The 19,659-nt window shown below is 45.5% G+C and overlaps 1 protein-coding gene across 1 annotated transcript in view; it reads left to right on the top strand.

Annotated features, from left to right (window-relative positions):
• Positions 1-1,696: 1,696 nt before the first annotated feature.
• LOC149333714 (uncharacterized) overlaps positions 1,697-19,659 on the top strand; it is a 28,319-nt gene continuing 10,356 nt past the window's right edge. The window contains exons 1-7 of the mRNA XM_089557785.1: positions 1,697-1,772; positions 2,581-2,730; positions 5,176-5,235; positions 8,202-8,336; positions 11,791-11,869; positions 12,758-12,860; positions 15,517-15,682. Of these exons, the coding sequence (XP_089413911.1) occupies positions 1,697-1,772; positions 2,581-2,730; positions 5,176-5,235; positions 8,202-8,336; positions 11,791-11,869; positions 12,758-12,860; positions 15,517-15,682 (769 nt within the window). The remainder of the gene's footprint in view (positions 1,773-2,580; positions 2,731-5,175; positions 5,236-8,201; positions 8,337-11,790; positions 11,870-12,757; positions 12,861-15,516; positions 15,683-19,659) is intronic.

Raw genomic sequence — 19,659 nt, forward strand, 5'->3', positions numbered from 1 at the left:
CTGCGGTGACAGTTGCGCCGGGTCGGTGTCAGATGTGAGGGAAGCAAGCGATTCCTGCTGCGAGAGCGGAGAACGGGTGAGGATGCGTCGCTTCCGAAGTTCGTCAAAGTTCTGGCAATGAGTAATGACGTCGGCGACTGTGGTGGGATTGCGTGCCAGAAGCATCTGGAACGCATCGTCGTCGATTCCTTTCAAAATGTTCTAAATCTTGGCGCGCTCAGACATAGAGGCATCAACTCGTGTGCACAGGTTCACAACGTCCTCTATGTAGCTGGTGAAATTTTCACCAGGCAGCTGCGCCCGACTCCGCAGGCGTTGTTCCGCGCGCAGCTTGCGCACCGCAGGCCTGCCAAATACATCAGAAAAATTGGACTTGAAAGCTGACCACGTGGGGATGTCGGATTCGTGGTTTCTGAACCATAGGTTCGCAACGTCCGAAAGGTAGAAGATGACGTTGTTAAGTTTGAGTGCATCGTCCCACTTGTTATGGGTGCTCACCCGTTCGTACGATGCCAGCCAATCCTCGACGTCATCGTCGCCGGTGCCACTGAAGAAAGCGGGATCACGCTGGCGCAGCGCTTCAGCGCACAGAACGGTCGGGGTGGGTGGTGCAGGACTGGGCACGGAGTCCTTAGGCATTGTGAGCGGCTGGAGAAGACGGCTGCGAAGGTCCAGGGCGTCAGACGACCGCAACCTCCACCAAATGAAAGGGGGTTCGCGTACTAGTGACCTCAGCTATACAGTTCGCCAAACAGCTGAGCGGACGGCAGCAAAATCACAGTCAGTCTACACAGCCAGAGAGCTGGAGCCGCGCGCGCCGGCACACTTCGTCGTCAACTTCTTCGTCTGCCATCGAGGCAACCTGAGGCGCATTCATAATAGTTCAGGCGCGTTACTTGTAATTCACTACAATATAAATATTTCAACATATAAAAGTGAACATATAATTACGGAATTAGACAACACTTAGTAGAATTTAAGGGAAAAAGAAACGCTAAATCCACATCTCGGCACTCTGCAAAACTCATGTAATTGCAAACACACACACACATAGATTACTGACACATAGCACACCGTACTCTGATAATATATACACACCTTGATTACACCGAAAATTAATGAATATAAACAATGTCTTATTGAAGAAAAGAAATGTTTTTTTTAACAAATACGATTTGAGATATTTCTTAAACTCCGGTTTTTGGAATTTAATTTATTCTCCTATGGAATTCAGCAAATAAGGAACTGTGTGCCATAATAATTCCTGGTGAGCGGTATTCTTCTTGTGTGTTTATGTAAGGTGTATTTTGATGCACTCCAAATTTTTTAGTCAGTGCAGAGCTCTGTCATTTCATGCCTTATCGGTCCGTGTGGGGTTCACTTTTTCATCACAAAACGAGACCGACTCGCAGAATAGTTCGCGTTGTTAAACTGTAGTTTCGCTGTTGGCGAAGGCTCATTTTTTAGCACCAGGCCCCGAGGTACCCAGGGTCCGAGAGGGAGTGAAAGTACACTGGCTAAAAGGCTGAGCCGGCTTTTCTGTGCTGGTGCTGGGAGGCAGTTTTTAATTGTTGGGATCATGAACCGCCAAAAACATTTGTTTGTTCTTATTTCTGCACAAAAAAGGCTCTGGACAACTCAGAGGGCTTACAGAAGTTCATTTAAAACCTCCAGGTCCTCTGACACTCCGAAGGTCATGATCGTGGCCTTGTCTGCCGTGTTGTTCTTCGCATTTGTGGCGGTGCTCGCTGTTCTTCTTACCGCATCGCAAGGTGAGTGAGAGCATGCCTCTAGCGGAATTCACAGCATAGTAGAAAACAGTAGCCAAATAAATATGCTTACAAACGCCGGCAGCGCAAGTTTCAGCCCTGACGTGATGGACTGAAGTTTCTGTGAAGGAGTAAAGGCACATAATGCGAGCTGTGAGACGCACTCCTTATGATAAATAGCCGAAGATAACGCTACAGTGCCATCTGCATATGTAAGGCAGCAGCCGTATGAAAGTTGTCATATTTCTCCTGATATTACCGGGTGCCCTAGTATTTGTTTACTGCTCCTCATGATTTTGAAGATTATTTGACCGACAATGTGGCTTTGTCTCGTGCGTCCGCCTGAATGCATTGTATTGGTTCCATAAATGAGTGCACTCTTCTCAGTCATTGTAAGGGCTAGTACGGTGATGAGACTACAGCGTTTGCTCGTCAAGCTATATTTCACTGTTCCAAACAAAGGCGAACAGCAAGATACGCAACATGCACTGCGATTCAATTTTACCAGATTTATTTTTGAAATATTAAAGGGTAGGCGGCTGTTGTGTTCATTTCCCATCTCCTCTCAAAACATGATGAAAATTCTCTAAGAGGGCTTAGCCTGGCTGGTGCATGTTGATGAAAACCAGTTGAACAGCGCTAACAGGACAAAAAAGAGCAAGACGAACACAAGCGCTTGTGGCCGTGTTATTGTTTTCCGTTCTGTCTGTCTGGACTGTTCAGTGGGTTTCCATCATGCTAAAACTTCTGCTTCGCAGCAAAATCTCGTTTGTTTCGCGAAAATTTTCCATCAGGTGTGTTTCGAACGCAGGCCAAGAATCGGACGACACCGGGAAAGGCAGCGGTGGCGAAATTCATGGAGAATCTGGTCTGGGAAACAATCTGGCGCCACCTGTCGGCGTGCAAGTCCCTCCAGGACCGCGAAGAGAGACCTCGGGGGAGACGGCTACGTCAGATCCAGGTTATTTGCGACTGTTCACAATACTTATACCACGAAGCAAGATGCAAATGTATTAACACGAGCCTATCACTACGTGTACATTCTACTATATGCAATTTGGTTGGTCCTGACGTGAAAGCGTGGAAGCATTGAAAGCGACACTCAGAACGGCACCGTTAAATTTTGTTCTCAGGAAAAACTGATTGTGTGACTCTTTCTACCAACTCAATATTTGTGCGACAGCAAGAGAGAATTCGAAAATAAAATTTTTTTTCACCGTCACTCGATTCAAACTTGTGACGTCAAGGCTAGAAACGGAATCCTTGATCTGCTAATGGAATTGATTTATCGCTGTACCTCGGGCGAAGGAATCAGCGCACAAATGTGCTTCTGCCTTCATACTTTTTTGATCTCTCTGCTTTACATTCTTTTGTAGTCGATGGGGTGGATGCCTGCATTTAATACTCCAGTGTTTTGTAGCTGATATTAGCTCCGTTTTCAGTCAGAGTCGGGTGGTATTTGATTGATGCTCGACAGGGGAAGGCCTTGGTTGATAAATATAGTTAGACTCATAGTTTCTCTTTAGTGTCATTTGCGTTCAAGAGCTTTGCAACGCGTGAATCACGGAAAAATAGAGAAACTTCGAGGAATGAGCGCTAAAAACAGGCCACTGAATACTGATGGGCGACAGACCGTTATGAAAAATAATGAATCACCGAAAGGTTGCAGGAGGGCTAGTTGTTGGAATAATACGTTGGAGAAAATCTCTGCTTTGAATTGAATTTTTCAGGAAAACTTAATTAAGAGGACCGAGTGCACACAACAAAGGAAAAATCGCAGCTGTCAGCTACACTACGCTGCCGTTGGCGATAAGGGGTTACAAGTGAAAATGAGGAGAAAAAAGGCATAAACATGAGATAAAGGTGCACAGAAGTAGTCTCACTCAATGATCATTATCTGGCAACGTGCCTCGTTTTGCGACTCAGTGGTTTCAGTTTCTTAACTGGTTTTGTCCTTTGAATTAGAAAGCAGTGCACAGTGTTCCTTACCGTCGAAATAATACGCGCTAAAGTTTCCACGTCATTCCACATAAATGCCATTCCTTCAACCGTTATAGTTTTTCGAAAGCTTTATCCTCTCTTAACTGAGCACGCACGAGAGCTTTAACGATCCCGATTTTGTGATGACTGCCGAGAACACTCGCTGAGTTGCTCGGTAGTTTTCGCACAGAAGATTGCCTGAGAACCGCTTATCGATAGCGATTGGCCTTTCTTCTTTCTGGGCTTCCTTGCATCACAGCTGCAAGAAGACAATATGCAAAGGCAATAATCCCTTAACTTTAATTTGCGCTCGCCTATTCACCCCAATAATAGCAGGAAAGAAGCCAAAAGATGCCACACACACTTAAAAGTTTGCGAAATAAACATAAAGATGACATTCCAAATAGTAACGCAACTAAAGAAACCCGCATTTTTCGGGAAAACAGAAGACTCCAGCTGAAAAAAAAATTTCAGGAAAATTCGTACTATGACTAGTAAGCCCTACTTAAGGAATCCATGCATACAGTGCAGTGTTTTTTTTTTCTTTTTAACCACGTGTCGCCTTTCCTCCTCTTGCTTCTCTCTGTAGGCGAAGCTCTCGTTAGTCGCCTATTGTGCGATCGCAATCGGGCCGATGGCTCATAGTATTAGGAGGTTCAACTAATGTCGAAGTAATTTTGATGGAGGCGAAATTCTAGAAGCCCCTGTACTGTGCGATGTCAGTGCGCTTTAAAGAATCCCAGGTGGTTGAAATTTCCGGAGCCCTTCGCTACGGCGTGTCTTATAGCTCGAGTCGCTTTGGGACATTAGACCCTATGAAACCAATCCAAACCAAGATAGAAGGCAATAGCTCCTCCGTGTCGACCTAAATCTGTCTGGGAGGCGGTCTGCGAATGACTCGTAGAAAGGATTTTTCCTTTGACCGCTATGGCTTCAGACACCACCCGACTGAAAACATGCGCTGTATGCAGCACGAGTTTGTAACGTCTTTGAGCGTGCCTAGTACATATAGGAGGAGGACGATGGTGAATAATGCAGATGCTGCCTCGCGGCCAAATCAAAGATATCCTACATAATCGACTTCAAAATATGCACGTGTTGAAGCAATCTCAGTAGGAGATCCGGCATCTTAGTGGCTTTTTTCTGTTCACTACCTAAACGCTATCAATATTTATAGGCGCTCTGTGTCTCTTAATGTGCGGCTGGGTTTCCTTTACTGTGTTTTAGACACTGATGAGCATAAAGAGAAAAAAAGAGCTGAGACAGCCGAGAGCTTAGAGGCTAAACCTATGCACTTTCTTGATTTCACGCGCAAAAGGCAGCGCTTTGGTTCTTACTAAATATTTTGCTGCGTTCAAGGAATTTTATTTTGAGTCCTTTCTCTCATTCCACGTTGGTCTCAGTATTAACCGCGTCTCTCTCACAGTCCCGCCCTCTCGAACTACGCGGCGTCTGTCACCGACACACCCCCCGGGAGTCCAGAGCTGTAAGTTTGCGTTTTTGCATTCACTTCGCTCACCACGTGAAACATGCGACTTCTTTCGCTGGTATAGGTTTTCAGCGCCGTACGCCCAACAAATGTGCTCCCTATACCTGCAGGTTTATTTTACCAACCTAGCGCATATTTTTTTTTAAACAGTGTATTGTTTATTGTTTGTTTTTTTGGGTAATATTTTTGAATTACTCGAGTACCTCGTTGTACAAGGTTTCGCTTGCTGCTTGCATCAGTAATATTATTAGTACGAAAACAGCCACACAGTCAATACTTTCTCAATTTCCCGTCGAAACCAAGCTCAAGGAAACTGCAGGCTGAGCACCCCAGCAATCCTATTGGACCACCACGATAAACACACGCGATTTACAAGTACACAGGCTTTCTGTTCTACCTTGAATCAACAATTTTGTAGAGTGGTGTGGCTATTTTCTATTCTTTTATTGCCAACTGGCCATCGAACGGCTTCTGCACTTTCAGCCAGTTTTATTTGCACGCAACCCTACCTAATGTGCTCTCTTTCCGTGCTTAATGAAGCTTCCTTAGTCACTACTACTATGAGACTCGTCGATAGCTGTGCTTTATGTAATTGGAACACAGTACTTTATATAGCACTTACTCTCCTACGCGACAAAAAAGAACACTTTCAATATTATCGTTCATATGGAAGTCTGTACCAGTGGTGCTGAGATTTGCTTTCATAAATCGAACGTGATGGTTAAAATCCATTAATCAACAGTAATCAATATTATTCGCTCGGCCGAGGTGTTCAAGAGCCTTCCTATAAAGAGTGCCATAGATTTAACAGTGGAGAAGTTATTCGATAAAAATAAGGAAGTAGTGCAATCAATTGTGAATTGCGCATACAAGCAATGACATGCAGCGCGTTTAACGTAACTAGAAACAAATATTAGGAATAAGTGGCGCACCGGAGCAAAGTGAAAGCAAATGAATATTTTTTCCAATCGTGTGGCGCACTTCAGAGTATTTTTTTAAATTCTGCCTAAGTAATAAATGCAATTATATTAATTATGTAAAAATTCTAACATTCACTATAGACTCGCTTGCGTTTCGTGAGGCTGTAGAGGTGGTTACGAGGGCAGGAACGCATGACGCCATGACGTCACGTATGACGTCAAATGTGTGTATATAGTCATGTTCCTTTTGAGATTAAACAGTTGTTAGAAAGCGCTTCGTCCTGTGTGTTCGTCCCTTTTTCCGTGTTTTTTAGCGCTCACCAATTCCTTCAAGTATGTATTTCCAACTAGCCCCAGTAGTAGCTCTTTTTACCATGAGTGATTTATATAGTGGCCCACTTATGTGTCTCACTTGCTACGAATAAGTCGCAGCTTTGAACCGAGTCGTGTAACGCATCAGAATTCGTCGCGCTCCGCCTTGGTGGCACAGTGGTTATGGCGCTCGGCTTCTGACCCTAAAGACGGAAGTTCGATCTCAGCTGCAGCGGTCGAATTTCGATGGAGGCGAAATTCTAGAGTCCGGTGTACTGTGTGGTGCCAGTAAACGTTAAAGAACCCTAGGTGGTGGAAATTTCCGGAGCCCTCCACAACGGAACCTTATAACATGAGTTGCTTTGGGGCGATAAACTACATAAACCAGTGTTCGTGCTGACTAGGTGCTTTACTTCTGAAATATTTACGCCGCACACACAAATATTTTACCTTTAATTATTCTTTTACGGAGTCGGCTCTCAGTAAAGAAATTTGACGCGTTAGAAAAGAAATACATGTCAGTGATATAATATTCACGCAGAACAATCATTTTGGCGGCACATGCAGCCCTTGGGCTCACAAGTCTAGAGCATCGCATCCATATGCCGAAGGGGGCTGCTATGCTGTCATATGGTCAAAATAATCGTTGTGTACGGAGTGTGTGCAGAGAATAACGCAATTTTTCTTAAGGAAAAAATATTCACGATAATATTCGATATCGTTACAAACGCTTAAAACTCTTCGAAGTAGTCCCATTTGGCATTTAAATATTTTCGCCAGCGACTCTGCCTTGCACTGTACGCATCCTGGAAGGCGTCGACAAGAACCTTATTTAGAGCCTTTGTCACAGTGGTTTGGATCGCTTCGTTGTTGCCAAAACGGGCCCCTTTAAGGGCGGTCTTGATTCTCAGGAACAAGAACAAGTCTACTGGAGCTAGGTCAGGACTTTAGGGGGGTTGGGGCAGCGTCGACAAATTGTGCTTGGCCAGGAACTCCCGTACGCAGAGAGAAGTGTGGCTGGGAGCGTTGTCGTTGTGCATCTGCCACATATCGGCGATCTCCTTTCGTGCTCGGAGGACCCCTTTTCTCAATCTCTCGAGCACATCCACGTAGTTACGATGTCATGCATGGAGGTTTTTGAATATTCAGAGTCTCTGCTATCATCTGCAAACTCATTCGAGGGTCGGTGTTCAAAAGATCACGAACACGAGACATATTTTCGTCACTATTGCTCGTTGATGGCCGTCCAGAGCGAGATTCATCATCGACGTCTTCCCAGCCCGCCTCAAAACGCCTTCAATCACCTTGAAACTTAAGAGTTTTACAAAGTAAAACTCCGATAGACTTGCTGAATCATTTGGCAGGTGTCAGCATGACAGTTATGGAGTTTACCGCAGAATTTGATCGCGTACTCTTGTTCGCGTGCGGAAGCCACCGCACGTCGTGACACAAGCGCTATCAGTAGGCACACAGAAACAGCGATTCTGAAGCTCCCAGTGCTTGTAGTAGACTGCGCTGGGCAGTAGTGAAAAGTTGAATGCACCCCCCCCCCCCTTACCCAACCAATCCGAGCGCGGTAGGACCAACAGCAGAGCCGAAAAAAAAAATCACTCGTTACTTTCCGGACACACACTGTATGTTCGGTAAGGGAAGAGACGAAATCATTTCCGAGGTGAGCGTCTTTTTCTTCAACCTTACAGTTCTCACGTGTGCGCGGGTTTCTTGCCGCAGGCGCCGTTGATGGATACCACGGGAAGCACATCGCGCAGATATACGGTTACAGTAATGACCTTAGTGGATTCGTGTACGCCGCCAGCGACAGCACCATCATCATCACAGGCCTGACCTACGACGGAAAAGATTCCGGTGCGCTCATATTTGTTTATTTTAAAGTGATGCATCCTGTTTTCATAGAACTTCAACATGACGCTGCTTATAAGTAACCTATGGTTCAAATCTACAGTAAATTCACTGGATGATGTAATCCTTTGAGACAGAAATGGTAATAGGGCTGCAATAAGACGTACACAAGAAAGACTGACACAGGACATGCGCTAACTTCATCTGATTTTATTTACTGCAAAGCCAGCAAATATATGGAAATTTCAAGGCATGCGCAAAGAACACCGAAACAACAGGCATCAACAAAACCGCTCAAGATATGATATCTAATTCTTGAAAAGGCGAACCGAGGTATCACTCACGCAATCTAATCGCCTCTTCCTAATGTGGAATGCTTCCAAAAGCTCCCTCGCCTTCGTATCTCCACTCCTGCCCAGAAGCTTTATCTCCCGAAGCCGTGGCTCACACTTCTTGCATTGCTGGCATCTTTTTTGCCCCGGCCCATGTTCTGCCGCACGATTACACACGAAGCACTCAGCACAATGCTGCGAATGATGCGCACCTCCTAGATTTGTTAGCGATCTTGCGTGCTCAGCCGCGCGGTCATTAACGCACCGCCCCGTTTAGCCCACATAGGCTTTTCCGCAGGTCAGTGGTATTTCATACACCACACCTGTGCAGCACTTCACGTACTGCTTTCTATGATTTTTGTTGCAGGAGCTCTTTTTATCGCTCCCAATGCGCGCGCATAGCTGGCCAAGCTTTCGTGGGGCAGAAAACACGACCGGCACGTCATGTCGCTGTGCCACTTTCTTGACATTGTGCGCGACCCTGTGCACATAAGGAACAACTTCTGGTCTCATGGACTGTTTGTTCGGCTCAGTCGACTTGTGAAACATCGCACACTTGACTTTTCTTAGGAGGGCTTCAGCAACAGCTGTGATAACCGTGCATGGGAACCCCGCCGAAACCAACCGAACAACTTGCGTATCAAAACTCGTCTGCATAGCATGGTGACACGATTTCACGAGAGCCGACTCAAGGCAGAGGCGAGCAAAGGCGCGTTTTACAGTTTTTGAATGTGCTGATGTGTAAGGCAAAAGCTCCTTCTGGGATCGAGGGGAATAACGCCAACAAACATGATCCTCGCCCAGGGTAATATTAAGGTCGAAAAACTGTAAGCACCCCCCTTTGGGTAGCTCATGAGTGAACACCAACCCCCTCCCCTCTTTTTGGAAGTTGGCTAAAACTGTGCTTACAGCATCCGTGTAGGTCAAGTTTTTTTGTTTTTTAAAAACAACTAGAAAATCGTACACCTACACGGATGCTGTAAGCACACTTTTAGCCAAATTCCAAAAAGAGGGGAGGGGGTTGGTGTTCACTCATGAGCTACCAAGAGGGGTGTGCTTACAGTTTTTAGACCTTAATATTACCCTGGGCGAGGATCATGTTTGTTGGCGTTATTCCCCTCGAGCCCAGAAGGTGCTTTTGCCTTACACATCAGCACATTTAAAAACTGTAAAACGCGCCATTGCTCGCTTCTGCCTTGAGTCGGCTCTCGTGAAGTCGTGTCACCATGCTCTGCAGACGAGTTTTGATACGCAAGTTGATCGGTCGGTTTCGGCGGGGTTCCCATGCACGGTTATCACAGCAGTCGCTGAAGCCCTCCTAAGAAAAGTCAAGTGTGCGATGTTTCAGAAGTCGACTGAGCCGAACAAACAATCCGTGAGACCAGAAGTTGTTCCTCATATGCACAGGGTCACGCACAATGTGAAGAAAGTGGCAAAGCGACATGACGTGCCGGTCGTGTTTTCTGCCCCACGAAAGCTTGGCCAGCTATCCGCGCGCATTGGGAGCGATAAAAAAAGCTCCTGCATTAAAAAGCATGGAAAGCAGTACGTGAAGTGCTGCACAGGTGTGGTGTATGAAATACCACTGACTTGCGGAAAAGCCTATGTTGGCCAAACGAGGCGGTGCGTTAATGACCGCGCGGCTGAGCACGCAAGATCGCTAACAAATCTAGGAGGTGCGCATCTTTCGCAGCATTGCGCTGAATGCTTCGTGTGGAATCGTGCGGCAAAACATGGGCCGGGGCAAAAAAGATGCCAGCAATGCAAGAAGTGTGAGCCACGGCTTCGGGAGATAAAGCTTCTGGGCAGGAGTGGAGATACGAAGGCGAGGGAGCTTTTGGAAGCATTCCACATTAGGAAGAGGGGATTAGATTGCGTGAGCGATACCTTACTTTACCTTTTCAAGAATGAGATATCATATCTTGAACGGTTTTGTTTATGCCTGTTGTTTCGGTGTTGTTTGCGCATGCCTTGAATATTCCATATATTTGCTGGCTTTGCAGTAAGTAAAATCAGATGAAGTTAGCGCATGTCCTGTGTCAGTCTTTCTTGTGTACGTCTTATTGCAGCGCTATTACAATTTCTGTCTCATATAATGCACCATCTAGCCCAAATTGACGTTCTTCTTAACCATATGACGTAATCCATATCCCCAATCAGCAACCGCTAAGTTTATCAGTATCTGATGCGGAGGCGAGGTCACCGTCGTTAGCGTGTGGTTTGCGTAACCCCTTCTTTATATGTGCGCATTGGCTCTCCCTCCATATGTACGGCAGTTTGCTTGTCCACGTTTTGTGGGCTCTGCAGCGGCCGCCCACCAAATATTTTATCGTAAAGCTCTTGCTATATGTGCTTTTCGGAAGATAAGTGATGTCGCGTAGTCCGGGCTCACTTAGAGAGGAATGAAGAGCACTGCTGCTAGGGGACCCATCTTCTTTGTTCCACACGTAATAACGAATGTCCCGTAATTCTAAAGCCTTGGTAATGGTACTGGACAGGTTTTTTTTTTGAGGGGGGGAGGGGGGGGGGGGGGGGGGCTGGCTGCAAAGGCACACACACAGAAAAAAGGTAGCAACAGCAGCTCTTCAAGGCTTGATGGCTAGAAGCTATTCATGCCCGAAAAGTTTTTAAAACGTCTTTGAGTGCTGCTAGTTGCTATAGCATTTTTGCAGTAGATGCGCCAACTCTGACAAAATGACACACAGACGGTGAACAGCGGTTGTTATGTTCATCATCTTTGTTTCGTGTTTTGAGGCCAGTAGTTCTTTTTCAACACAAAAATAAGTTATTCGGTTTGAAATGTTCTCTTGATGTTTACCAGGAAATGTGAAACAATAGCTAAACTAATTTTTACTATAGCAAAATAAGGCCGCTCATCCCTGTCTGCCTACCCGAGTCCGTGTGAAAGTTAACCGCTCCCAAAGTGTAGTAATCTTCATAGTGAAGATCCACACATAGCAGAAAACACGGACTTGAGCAACGAATTCAACCAAATGGCATTTTAATTTTTAAAATTTTGACACTTTTTAACCATAGTTTATCCAATAGACCTACTTTCTTTTCTGCGCAAGACTAACGCCGACTTGATACGTTATGATTGCGGCGCTACATTCGTTCTTCATCCACAGCTGCACGCTTCTGGGCCCAACACAGCGAGGTGGGGCTGAACGAGATGGTAGGCGACCAGCTGCCGGACGAGAATGGCAGGTTTGTAACAGCGCCTTCCAGGGCCATTCCCTGGAGGCTGCCTTGGGTTCAATCAGATTTCGACGTCTACTCCAGTGCAGAAAGCACGCAGATTACAAGCAGGGTGAGGTATTGTGTGAAATTACGTCACGTTTTTAAGAACTTCTTTTGGCTTTACTGATAAAGTGCACAGTCTGCACAAAATTGTGTTCAGCAGAGCAAGATACCAGCCTTTATACAAGTGGTTTGACAGCGCGAAGCTGCACTCCTTGTCGACGATTCCTCTAATAGGGAAGTTAAGTCGCTCTCAAGGTTCGACCAGGAAAACCTTTCCACTGTAGCGCACTTAAGCATGGAGAACATGTAGTGTTCAGAACGATCCTTTCTGCAGATTCCGTACGACAGCGGCCAACGCCAACAATTTAGGGAGCATTCGATGTGCTTGCAGACTACGCATTTTAGAGCAGTTCATCGAAGCGCTGAGACTTCTAGCGGTTACTAGCACGACTACGATGCAGCTGTTATATTTGAACGTCATCTTGATGTCCCTGTTCTGCATCCTTTCAGTGTGCGCGTTCTAGAACTTTGTAATAATCTGATTTAACCCGAGCGATGATAAAAAACAGTGGTAGCCTCTGCTGTAATCATAATTATGGTGCTCTGCACAATCCGTGAAGCCAGGAATGGGGTTTCAGAATCGCGATGTTTTCTGAAGCTGATGTGCTTCTGGGCTACTGATTTGCATTATTTGGCGAATAGATGCAACAAGAGTTCAGCGGGGCTGTATGAACGGGTGCCGGCAGGCACTTCATAGCGCGACTGTCACAATAGACGTGAGTACCAGCGAGTCTCAAGAAAAAACACTTTGCCTATTCTCTACCTCTCTCTCTCTTCTTTTCTACCTCGCAGCAACGGTGTCCTGCCGGCGTACAAGAATTCCACGGTCCAGCTCAAGTTGCCAAAAGTGATCACAGCCTATCAATCCCTGGGAATCTTTAGCACACAGCAAAACGTAAGACGCACATCTTGCAGATGTGATAACTTTTCAGCAGACATCAAAATATAAGACGCACATCTTGCAGGTGTGATAATTTTTCAGCGCACATCAAAACATAAGACGCACATCTTACAGACGTGATAACTTTTGATAACTGTTCCAGGTAGTGTGTCATGCTAAAGGAAGCTCGTACAAATTTCGCTTAGCCTTCTGTTTTTGCTGAAGTATTCTAAATAACTGAGGAACGCAGAAATAGAAATCAATTCACTGCAGAAGGTTTTAACAGCGGGAGATTTTTTAAAAACTATAATTTTGCCAAGAACGCTTCAATATTTCTCTACCAGTATTCAGCCAGTATGAATAAGACATGAAATAAGGAAACATAAATCTGTACGGACACCCCTTACTTTGGCCACGTGTTTTCTTTTCAATGATTTGTTAGACATTATTGCACGGAGATAACCATGTATCTTTCGCCGGCCTGAGGTAAATAATTTAGATTTGACTTCTTTCTGTTATAGCGTTTCTGTGGCAATTTTAAGGGCTGAGAGGTGGATATAATCGTCTGAGATCATGTTTGGTTTCAGGCCAGGCCACCTGAGAAAAACGAAGTTTAATATAGTAGCTGTATCAAAACATTGGTTCGCTCCGAAACTAATACCACCGTGCCGGAACAATCGAATTGAGAGCGCGCCAACAAAGACCTATTTTATACCACTTTTTACGCCGCACGTTTCATAAAGTGCAAGTCGACATCACAGCCGTCGTTCGGCTTTTGAAACAAACTCAAGCAGCATAAGAGAAGAGGTTGTTTCAATGATTAATTTATCGCTGCACAATAATTCCACCTGGGGTATCCACGTGGTGTGCAGTACTGCTATACACAACGCTACGTGGCTCTGTAGTTATGGCGCTCGCCTGCTAGCGCGAAAGGCGCGGGTTCTTTTCAGGCCGTGGCGGTCGTATTTAAAGAGAGGTGAAATACTAGTTGCCTTTGTATTTTGCAATATGAGTGCGTAGTAATGAAGCTTACTTGATTGAAATTATCTGGAGCCCTCCACGACGGCCTCCCATACAGCATGAGTCGCTTTGGGACGTTAAACTTGAAAGAACCATTGAACAGCAGCATTATGGATGTCTTAAAGGATTTTCGAGCAGATATGCTCATTGTTCAATGAAAAAATGACTCGATGTATTCCTCATCGACTATATGCGCAAATGTATTTTCGGAGTCTTGCGTTCCCATCTACGACACGCATGTCTGAATTCAAAGTTGAACTGAAACAGGGAGCACACGCTCGAAGTTTCCTATGAACGCTAGAAAATGTAGTACGTGCTCTAGAAAGAAATGTAAAACCGAATTTGTGGAACAACTACCCGGGTCCCACGTGCAGCAACTGGTACGCTGGTCAAAGGGGGGAGGTGATGAAAGCGAACGGCGTATTACACAACCTCATATTCGGTGGACGGCTCAACCGCGCCACTACAAGAAGATTGAAGGGTGCACCATTCCTGGTGGGCTGTGTGGTAAAAGAAGTGCAAAGTGTGATTTAGAGAGTTTTTTCTGGGTACAAAAAACTTTGTGGTGGGGAAGAACTATTGTATAACGAGAAAAAAAATGACTCACCTGCCGCGAATACTCAGCTCAATGCAGATTTTAAAACTTAATAAATTTGTTTATGATTAGCACCCAGAGGCAGAGAAACTCGGAAGCACATTAAATGTGTCTTGAAATATTTTGCCCAGCAGTATAAAACCATTTCCCAGCCAAGCTATGCCAAGCCTCTTCAAAGGGGCCAAACTTTCACCAAGTCTTCGATGGCTGTCCACATTTTAGCTTGTAATTTCTCAAGGCTGGAAATGCGTACATGAAACCTTGAATTTGCTGTATCAACTGATCAAATCCCCCTAACTGCTGCGGTCTGTGGGCGTATAAGCGCAAAGCTTGACAGGGTGGGGTTCTCTAAAGTAAAATCCTACATTTTGTTTTAACTCCCTGTTCTCTCGCTCTTCGTCGCTCTCGCAATAAACGGGGCAGATATGTTCGCAGCTATTTGCAAAAAATAAGAAAAGACAAGAGCTACGATTTCTTTAATTCCAAAAAATACGGAGTTCACTTCGATACGTAAAAATAAAATAAAGTTTTTCGGAGTTTTTTTTTTCTGGTAAGTCCCAAACTGTTATAAGGGGTATTTTAGCTTCATATAGACGGTTAACTTCTAGCAAAGTTGATTTTGACAAAAAGAGTGGGCGCGTCTAGTGCTGGCATGTTCAAGGAAAGCAGTATGTCATCTTCCCAAGGCACATTTAGTATTCTGTATGTGTGAGGATCAAATTGGAAACTGTGGAGGCTGCACAAGTTAAATCATACTTCGCAGCGAAAACAAAAATAAATTTTAACTTTCCTGCGCAGAAATTTTGTTCATACCATAGGAAATAGAAACGGCCGAAATTGAATTTCAGTGTGCCGCGTGCACACTAATTTCAGATCAGAAGCCCTTTTGCTATTCGCTCCAGTAGAAATCGATCGCAATGTGTAAGGAATGCCGACGCGGTGTTCGTGGATAGTATCTCGAAGCCGTCTGGCTATCGGGCTAAATTAGGACTGGTTAGTTCTATATGGGGCGTACAACGCATGTAAATGTTTGTCTTGCTCGTATGGCTTCTGCAGAAATACCTCGGCTATGCGTGGATTCCGCGCGACTACGAGCTGCCGAAACAGCAGGCCTTGGAGCGACCGCTCTCCAGATTTGGGAACGTCCGTGCAAGTGAATTAGTTCTCACCGACAGCACGACAATGACCATAAAGGGTTTCGTGAACCACGGTCATTGCCCACGTGAGTAGAACCCTGCGACGCGGGGTATTTCAAAAGAATGTGGAAGGTCAGTTGTATAGGTAAAATGAATCAAAATATTTTTATGTTTGAGCTTTGAATGAAACTGAAAAGCGAGTCTCTTTTCTTCGCTTTGGCTCTTGCTTCAGGACTCCCTTGCAACCTTACCTTACCAGCTGCAGCATCTAACGCTGTATTCAGCTGCTCAGTTGCCAAGTCGAGGGCATCACATATCGAAATGATAGCGGAAGCTTTGAAGAAAGGTTTTGTCTTAATGGAGCCGCCTTCCTCAAAAATAAAAGGCGTCATATGCCGTAAGGTGTCGCTATAAATAATCATTGAGACCTTACACATTCAAATCGAAACAAGATCGCGGAGGTTATAAGTCACACATTATTTTATTTTTATGTGTTTTGTATGGGAACTCAACCGATTTACACTTTCCAAAGGGAGCTTCAGTGAGAGCTCTTAATTTCTGTTAAAACCGTGCACCTGGCTGAGCTTCCATGCTGAGTGAAAGGCAGCTCCTTAAAGACCAAAACAGCTACCCTCACATGGTCTATGAGTGCCCTGGAGCGCGCCAAACAAATTTGGATTGATGACATTTTTGGCTTCTTTGACAAGGAGTGTGGTGACTGTGAGATCAGGTAAAGGAGAAAGAGTTGGAAGATGTTTACCAAGTGGTCGTAAACGACTGTTGGCAACAGAGGTATTTGGACGTGCCGCGCTGAAGAGAATGGTGAGGTTCAACTAAAAGAGGCCATTCCAAATGATTCTGGAGAAAAGCGTTTTTGAACGGGAAGCCACTAATGTACGCAATTATTTCATATAATGCACGATTTCACTGTAACAATCAATATATCCGTAGATCATCCGACGACAGTCCTGCATTTTGCTTCTATTTCCATTTTTGCTATCTTCAATAGCGTTTCTCACTGGTTTTATATGGCAGTCTTAACTGTTCGATGCGATCGATGTAAACACTCGAAAAGTAAGATTTTGGATGCATATCAAAATAATGCACCATTACCTTGAATATTTCTATAATACAATCATACATTTTTCTTCAGGCTTCAGACTTCAGGCGCTTCGAATGAAGTTCTAAGAGACCACCCAATCGGCCCTTTGTATGGGTCTGAAAAGAACTGAACTTTTTCAGTGCGCGGACCAACAGTATATAAAGGTTAAAGAGATTGAGAGTGCGCCAGAGAAGCCGCTGAGAATGATAGATAGAAATAATGGCAGAGACGACCAGAAAAAGCAGATATACTGGCCTTGGAGCCAGGGAGAGCATTTGAAAGAGAGAAAGCAGTCCTAGTCAAGAAGCTTGCTGAGATTTGGCGTTACAGGGAAGTCGGTGAACATAAGGAGCTTACCCCCGGAAAGGGTGGGTATATCGTCTCTAGCAGCCACATGATAGGTTGTAGCTAGTTTAACAGCTCAGAGTTTAGTTCTGGGACAACCCTATTCGACAGCTGCAACTATAGAGAAAACCTGACTGGAAGTGTCCTAACCCTCAGCAAAGTAGAAATGTAGCTGCTACCGGATCAGTATGCACTGGTGAGAAGGCCAAATTAGTGTTTAATCAGCGTACTACTAAGCCGCCTGAAGAACAAGCAGAAAGTGTTAGTTTAGCGACGAGTTTGCGCTGCATGTCTAACAGTTGAAGTCAGGACCTACAGTTTGAGTGGTCAAGTGACACTGAGTGCTACAGCTCGGAGGAAATTGTAGCAGAGAAGAAAACTGCAACTGTAAAACCGGAAGCTGTTACGAGTGAGCTCTCGAGTTGCACCGAAGCCATTGCTTCTTCTGAAGGCGAGGAGGAAAATTTTGAGTCCTTGCAAGCTGACACTGCAGTGGAAAGATTGTAGCACCAAAGCAATCCCTCGCGCTGTCATGAGCTCGGCACACAGTGTGCCGAATTTTTTTCTTCTCGCAATATTAACTATAGCAATAGCATACCGGTTGTGCAGTCAAGAACATTTTAATTTGTGGCAGTTTACAGTCTCAACATAGACATTAGTAAAACGTTGTATGGCAACGTCAAACAAAGCAGATGCAGCATCGATATAGGCAGCTTGTCTAGCCGACTCGATATCATCCAAGAAACTGCTGAAGGACGGATAATTCACCGGCCGCAGTGAGTGGCGTAGAGGTGCAGTCAAGACGTCGCTTAAGGAAGCTGTCGCTGTTTAAAGGCACGAGTTCGAGCATCATGAAACTGATCGACCTTATTCCGATGAAAGCTTAAAGCACGCCGCTCGGCGGAGACCTTCTCCCAAAGTGGCACCCAGCGGCTAACAGCCGCGAAGCTGCAGTACGTCGAGGAAGACGCTATTGCAAAAGCGCGCTCATCGGAGCAGTCTCTCGCCCTCCTCGGGCTTTCTGTCTGGCGTCTGGTGGCCAAAAATCTACGCAATAATTTTGCGACAGGTAGCAACTCTGCAACCAACGATATATACTTTTTAACTGCGGCTTTTCCTTCTGCTGGACTGAGGGAAGATCAGGCACTGGCCCGCACTTCCACTGCGATTTCTTCTGTAACACGGGAATTTTGTGATTAAGTCCTTCTAGTGTTGGGCTCTACGAGCACATAGCAGTGTCACCAAATAATTTATTATTGCAAAATATTACCCTTTTAGGTTAGGAACTCTTTTCGCCAGCGGATTGATATGGAGCACGATCGTTCGAAGTTCTACTCGTAGGTGCAATGCGCCTAATGGAGACGACATGGAATGCGGCCAACGGTATTGTTTGGTGGGGAGTTCGTTGAGTGTAATTAACCGCCTCGTTGTCGAGTTGTATCCGACAAAGCGCCTTAGATCACTTCATCGAATAATGGGCTGGAGACGGCTACTTCATGGCGCTATGTGACGAATTGTAGCGTTGACCCACGGCTGTTTCCCCCGCTCTTCAGAGATTACAGTCCCTTCAACGCCTCCTTGCTAGTTTCCTCGCCCGTCTTGCAGCATCAGTTTCTGTGCGAAGATTTTCGCTGACATTGCATATTCTCAATTTCTCTAGAACAGTCTGGATCTTGCGCCAGCGCAAGCTCCGTACAAGCTCCTTTTACTGCGTACCAGTTGTGAAGAGAAAGTAATCGCTGCACGCCACCACACTCTTAGGGCTTGCAGGCGCTCCAATAGTGTCGTAGTGACAGACGCAGTGCACTTGCCTACATGCACAATCTGGATCTTGCTACCTGCTGTCGAAATAGCAGCTCTCTCCCAGTCTAGAAAAGCAGCGCCGCTGGCCTAGCCTTGCGGAGGAAGGGGAGGCAATTGCTTAGCCCTCTTTCTAGTATTAGCGGCTCCACGACACGCCGAAACTGGTATCCTGGTACGGGCTCATGCACGCGCAGACGCGCCAATGCCGGCGGTTCCCACTCAGTACTCGAAAATGCTAGATTTCTGCATAAAGAGGTTCCATCGGGTTTCACGCTTCTCTTTTCGCCGTGCGCTCCCTCACACACTTTGATCTGTCCTCTCCTGTTCTCTGTTGACGACAACATCTACGTCTAGGACCACGTTTCCAGTAGTGGAGGCACTCTGAGTTACTTCAGCAAATGAGATATCCTAAGTAAATCATTGCCACAGAAAGCTGCTACACATTCGTGAGACTGTAGTTTAACAGAAGATCCCAAAGGGCAAAATCCACGTGTTGTTTCGGATCATATGAAGACGGAAAGTGGTATACACAACAAATTGTAGATTAATGAAATCTAAACAGCCTGGTTTTATGACAGAAGTGCCACGAGCGCGGTTAGCGGCTGGCCGTATCCAATCGAAGTACGGTGAAAACCTATTCATCCTTCGCAGCCATCTGTATCCACAGGTTCTCTTTTCTCGCACCAGAGGTGCCCCGCCAGAGACGGTTTATCTAACTCGAAGACTGAAGCTTGATCTTCGCGCCGCCAGAGACGGTTTGTTCACTTGAGGAATGAAGCGTTCCTTCGCACCAGGGGTGCCCCGTCAGAGACG

This window comes from Amblyomma mixtum, chromosome 8, assembly GCF_055824585.1.
Source record: "Amblyomma mixtum isolate Tamu chromosome 8, ASM5582458v1, whole genome shotgun sequence".
NCBI lineage: Eukaryota > Metazoa > Arthropoda > Arachnida > Ixodida > Ixodidae > Amblyomma > Amblyomma mixtum.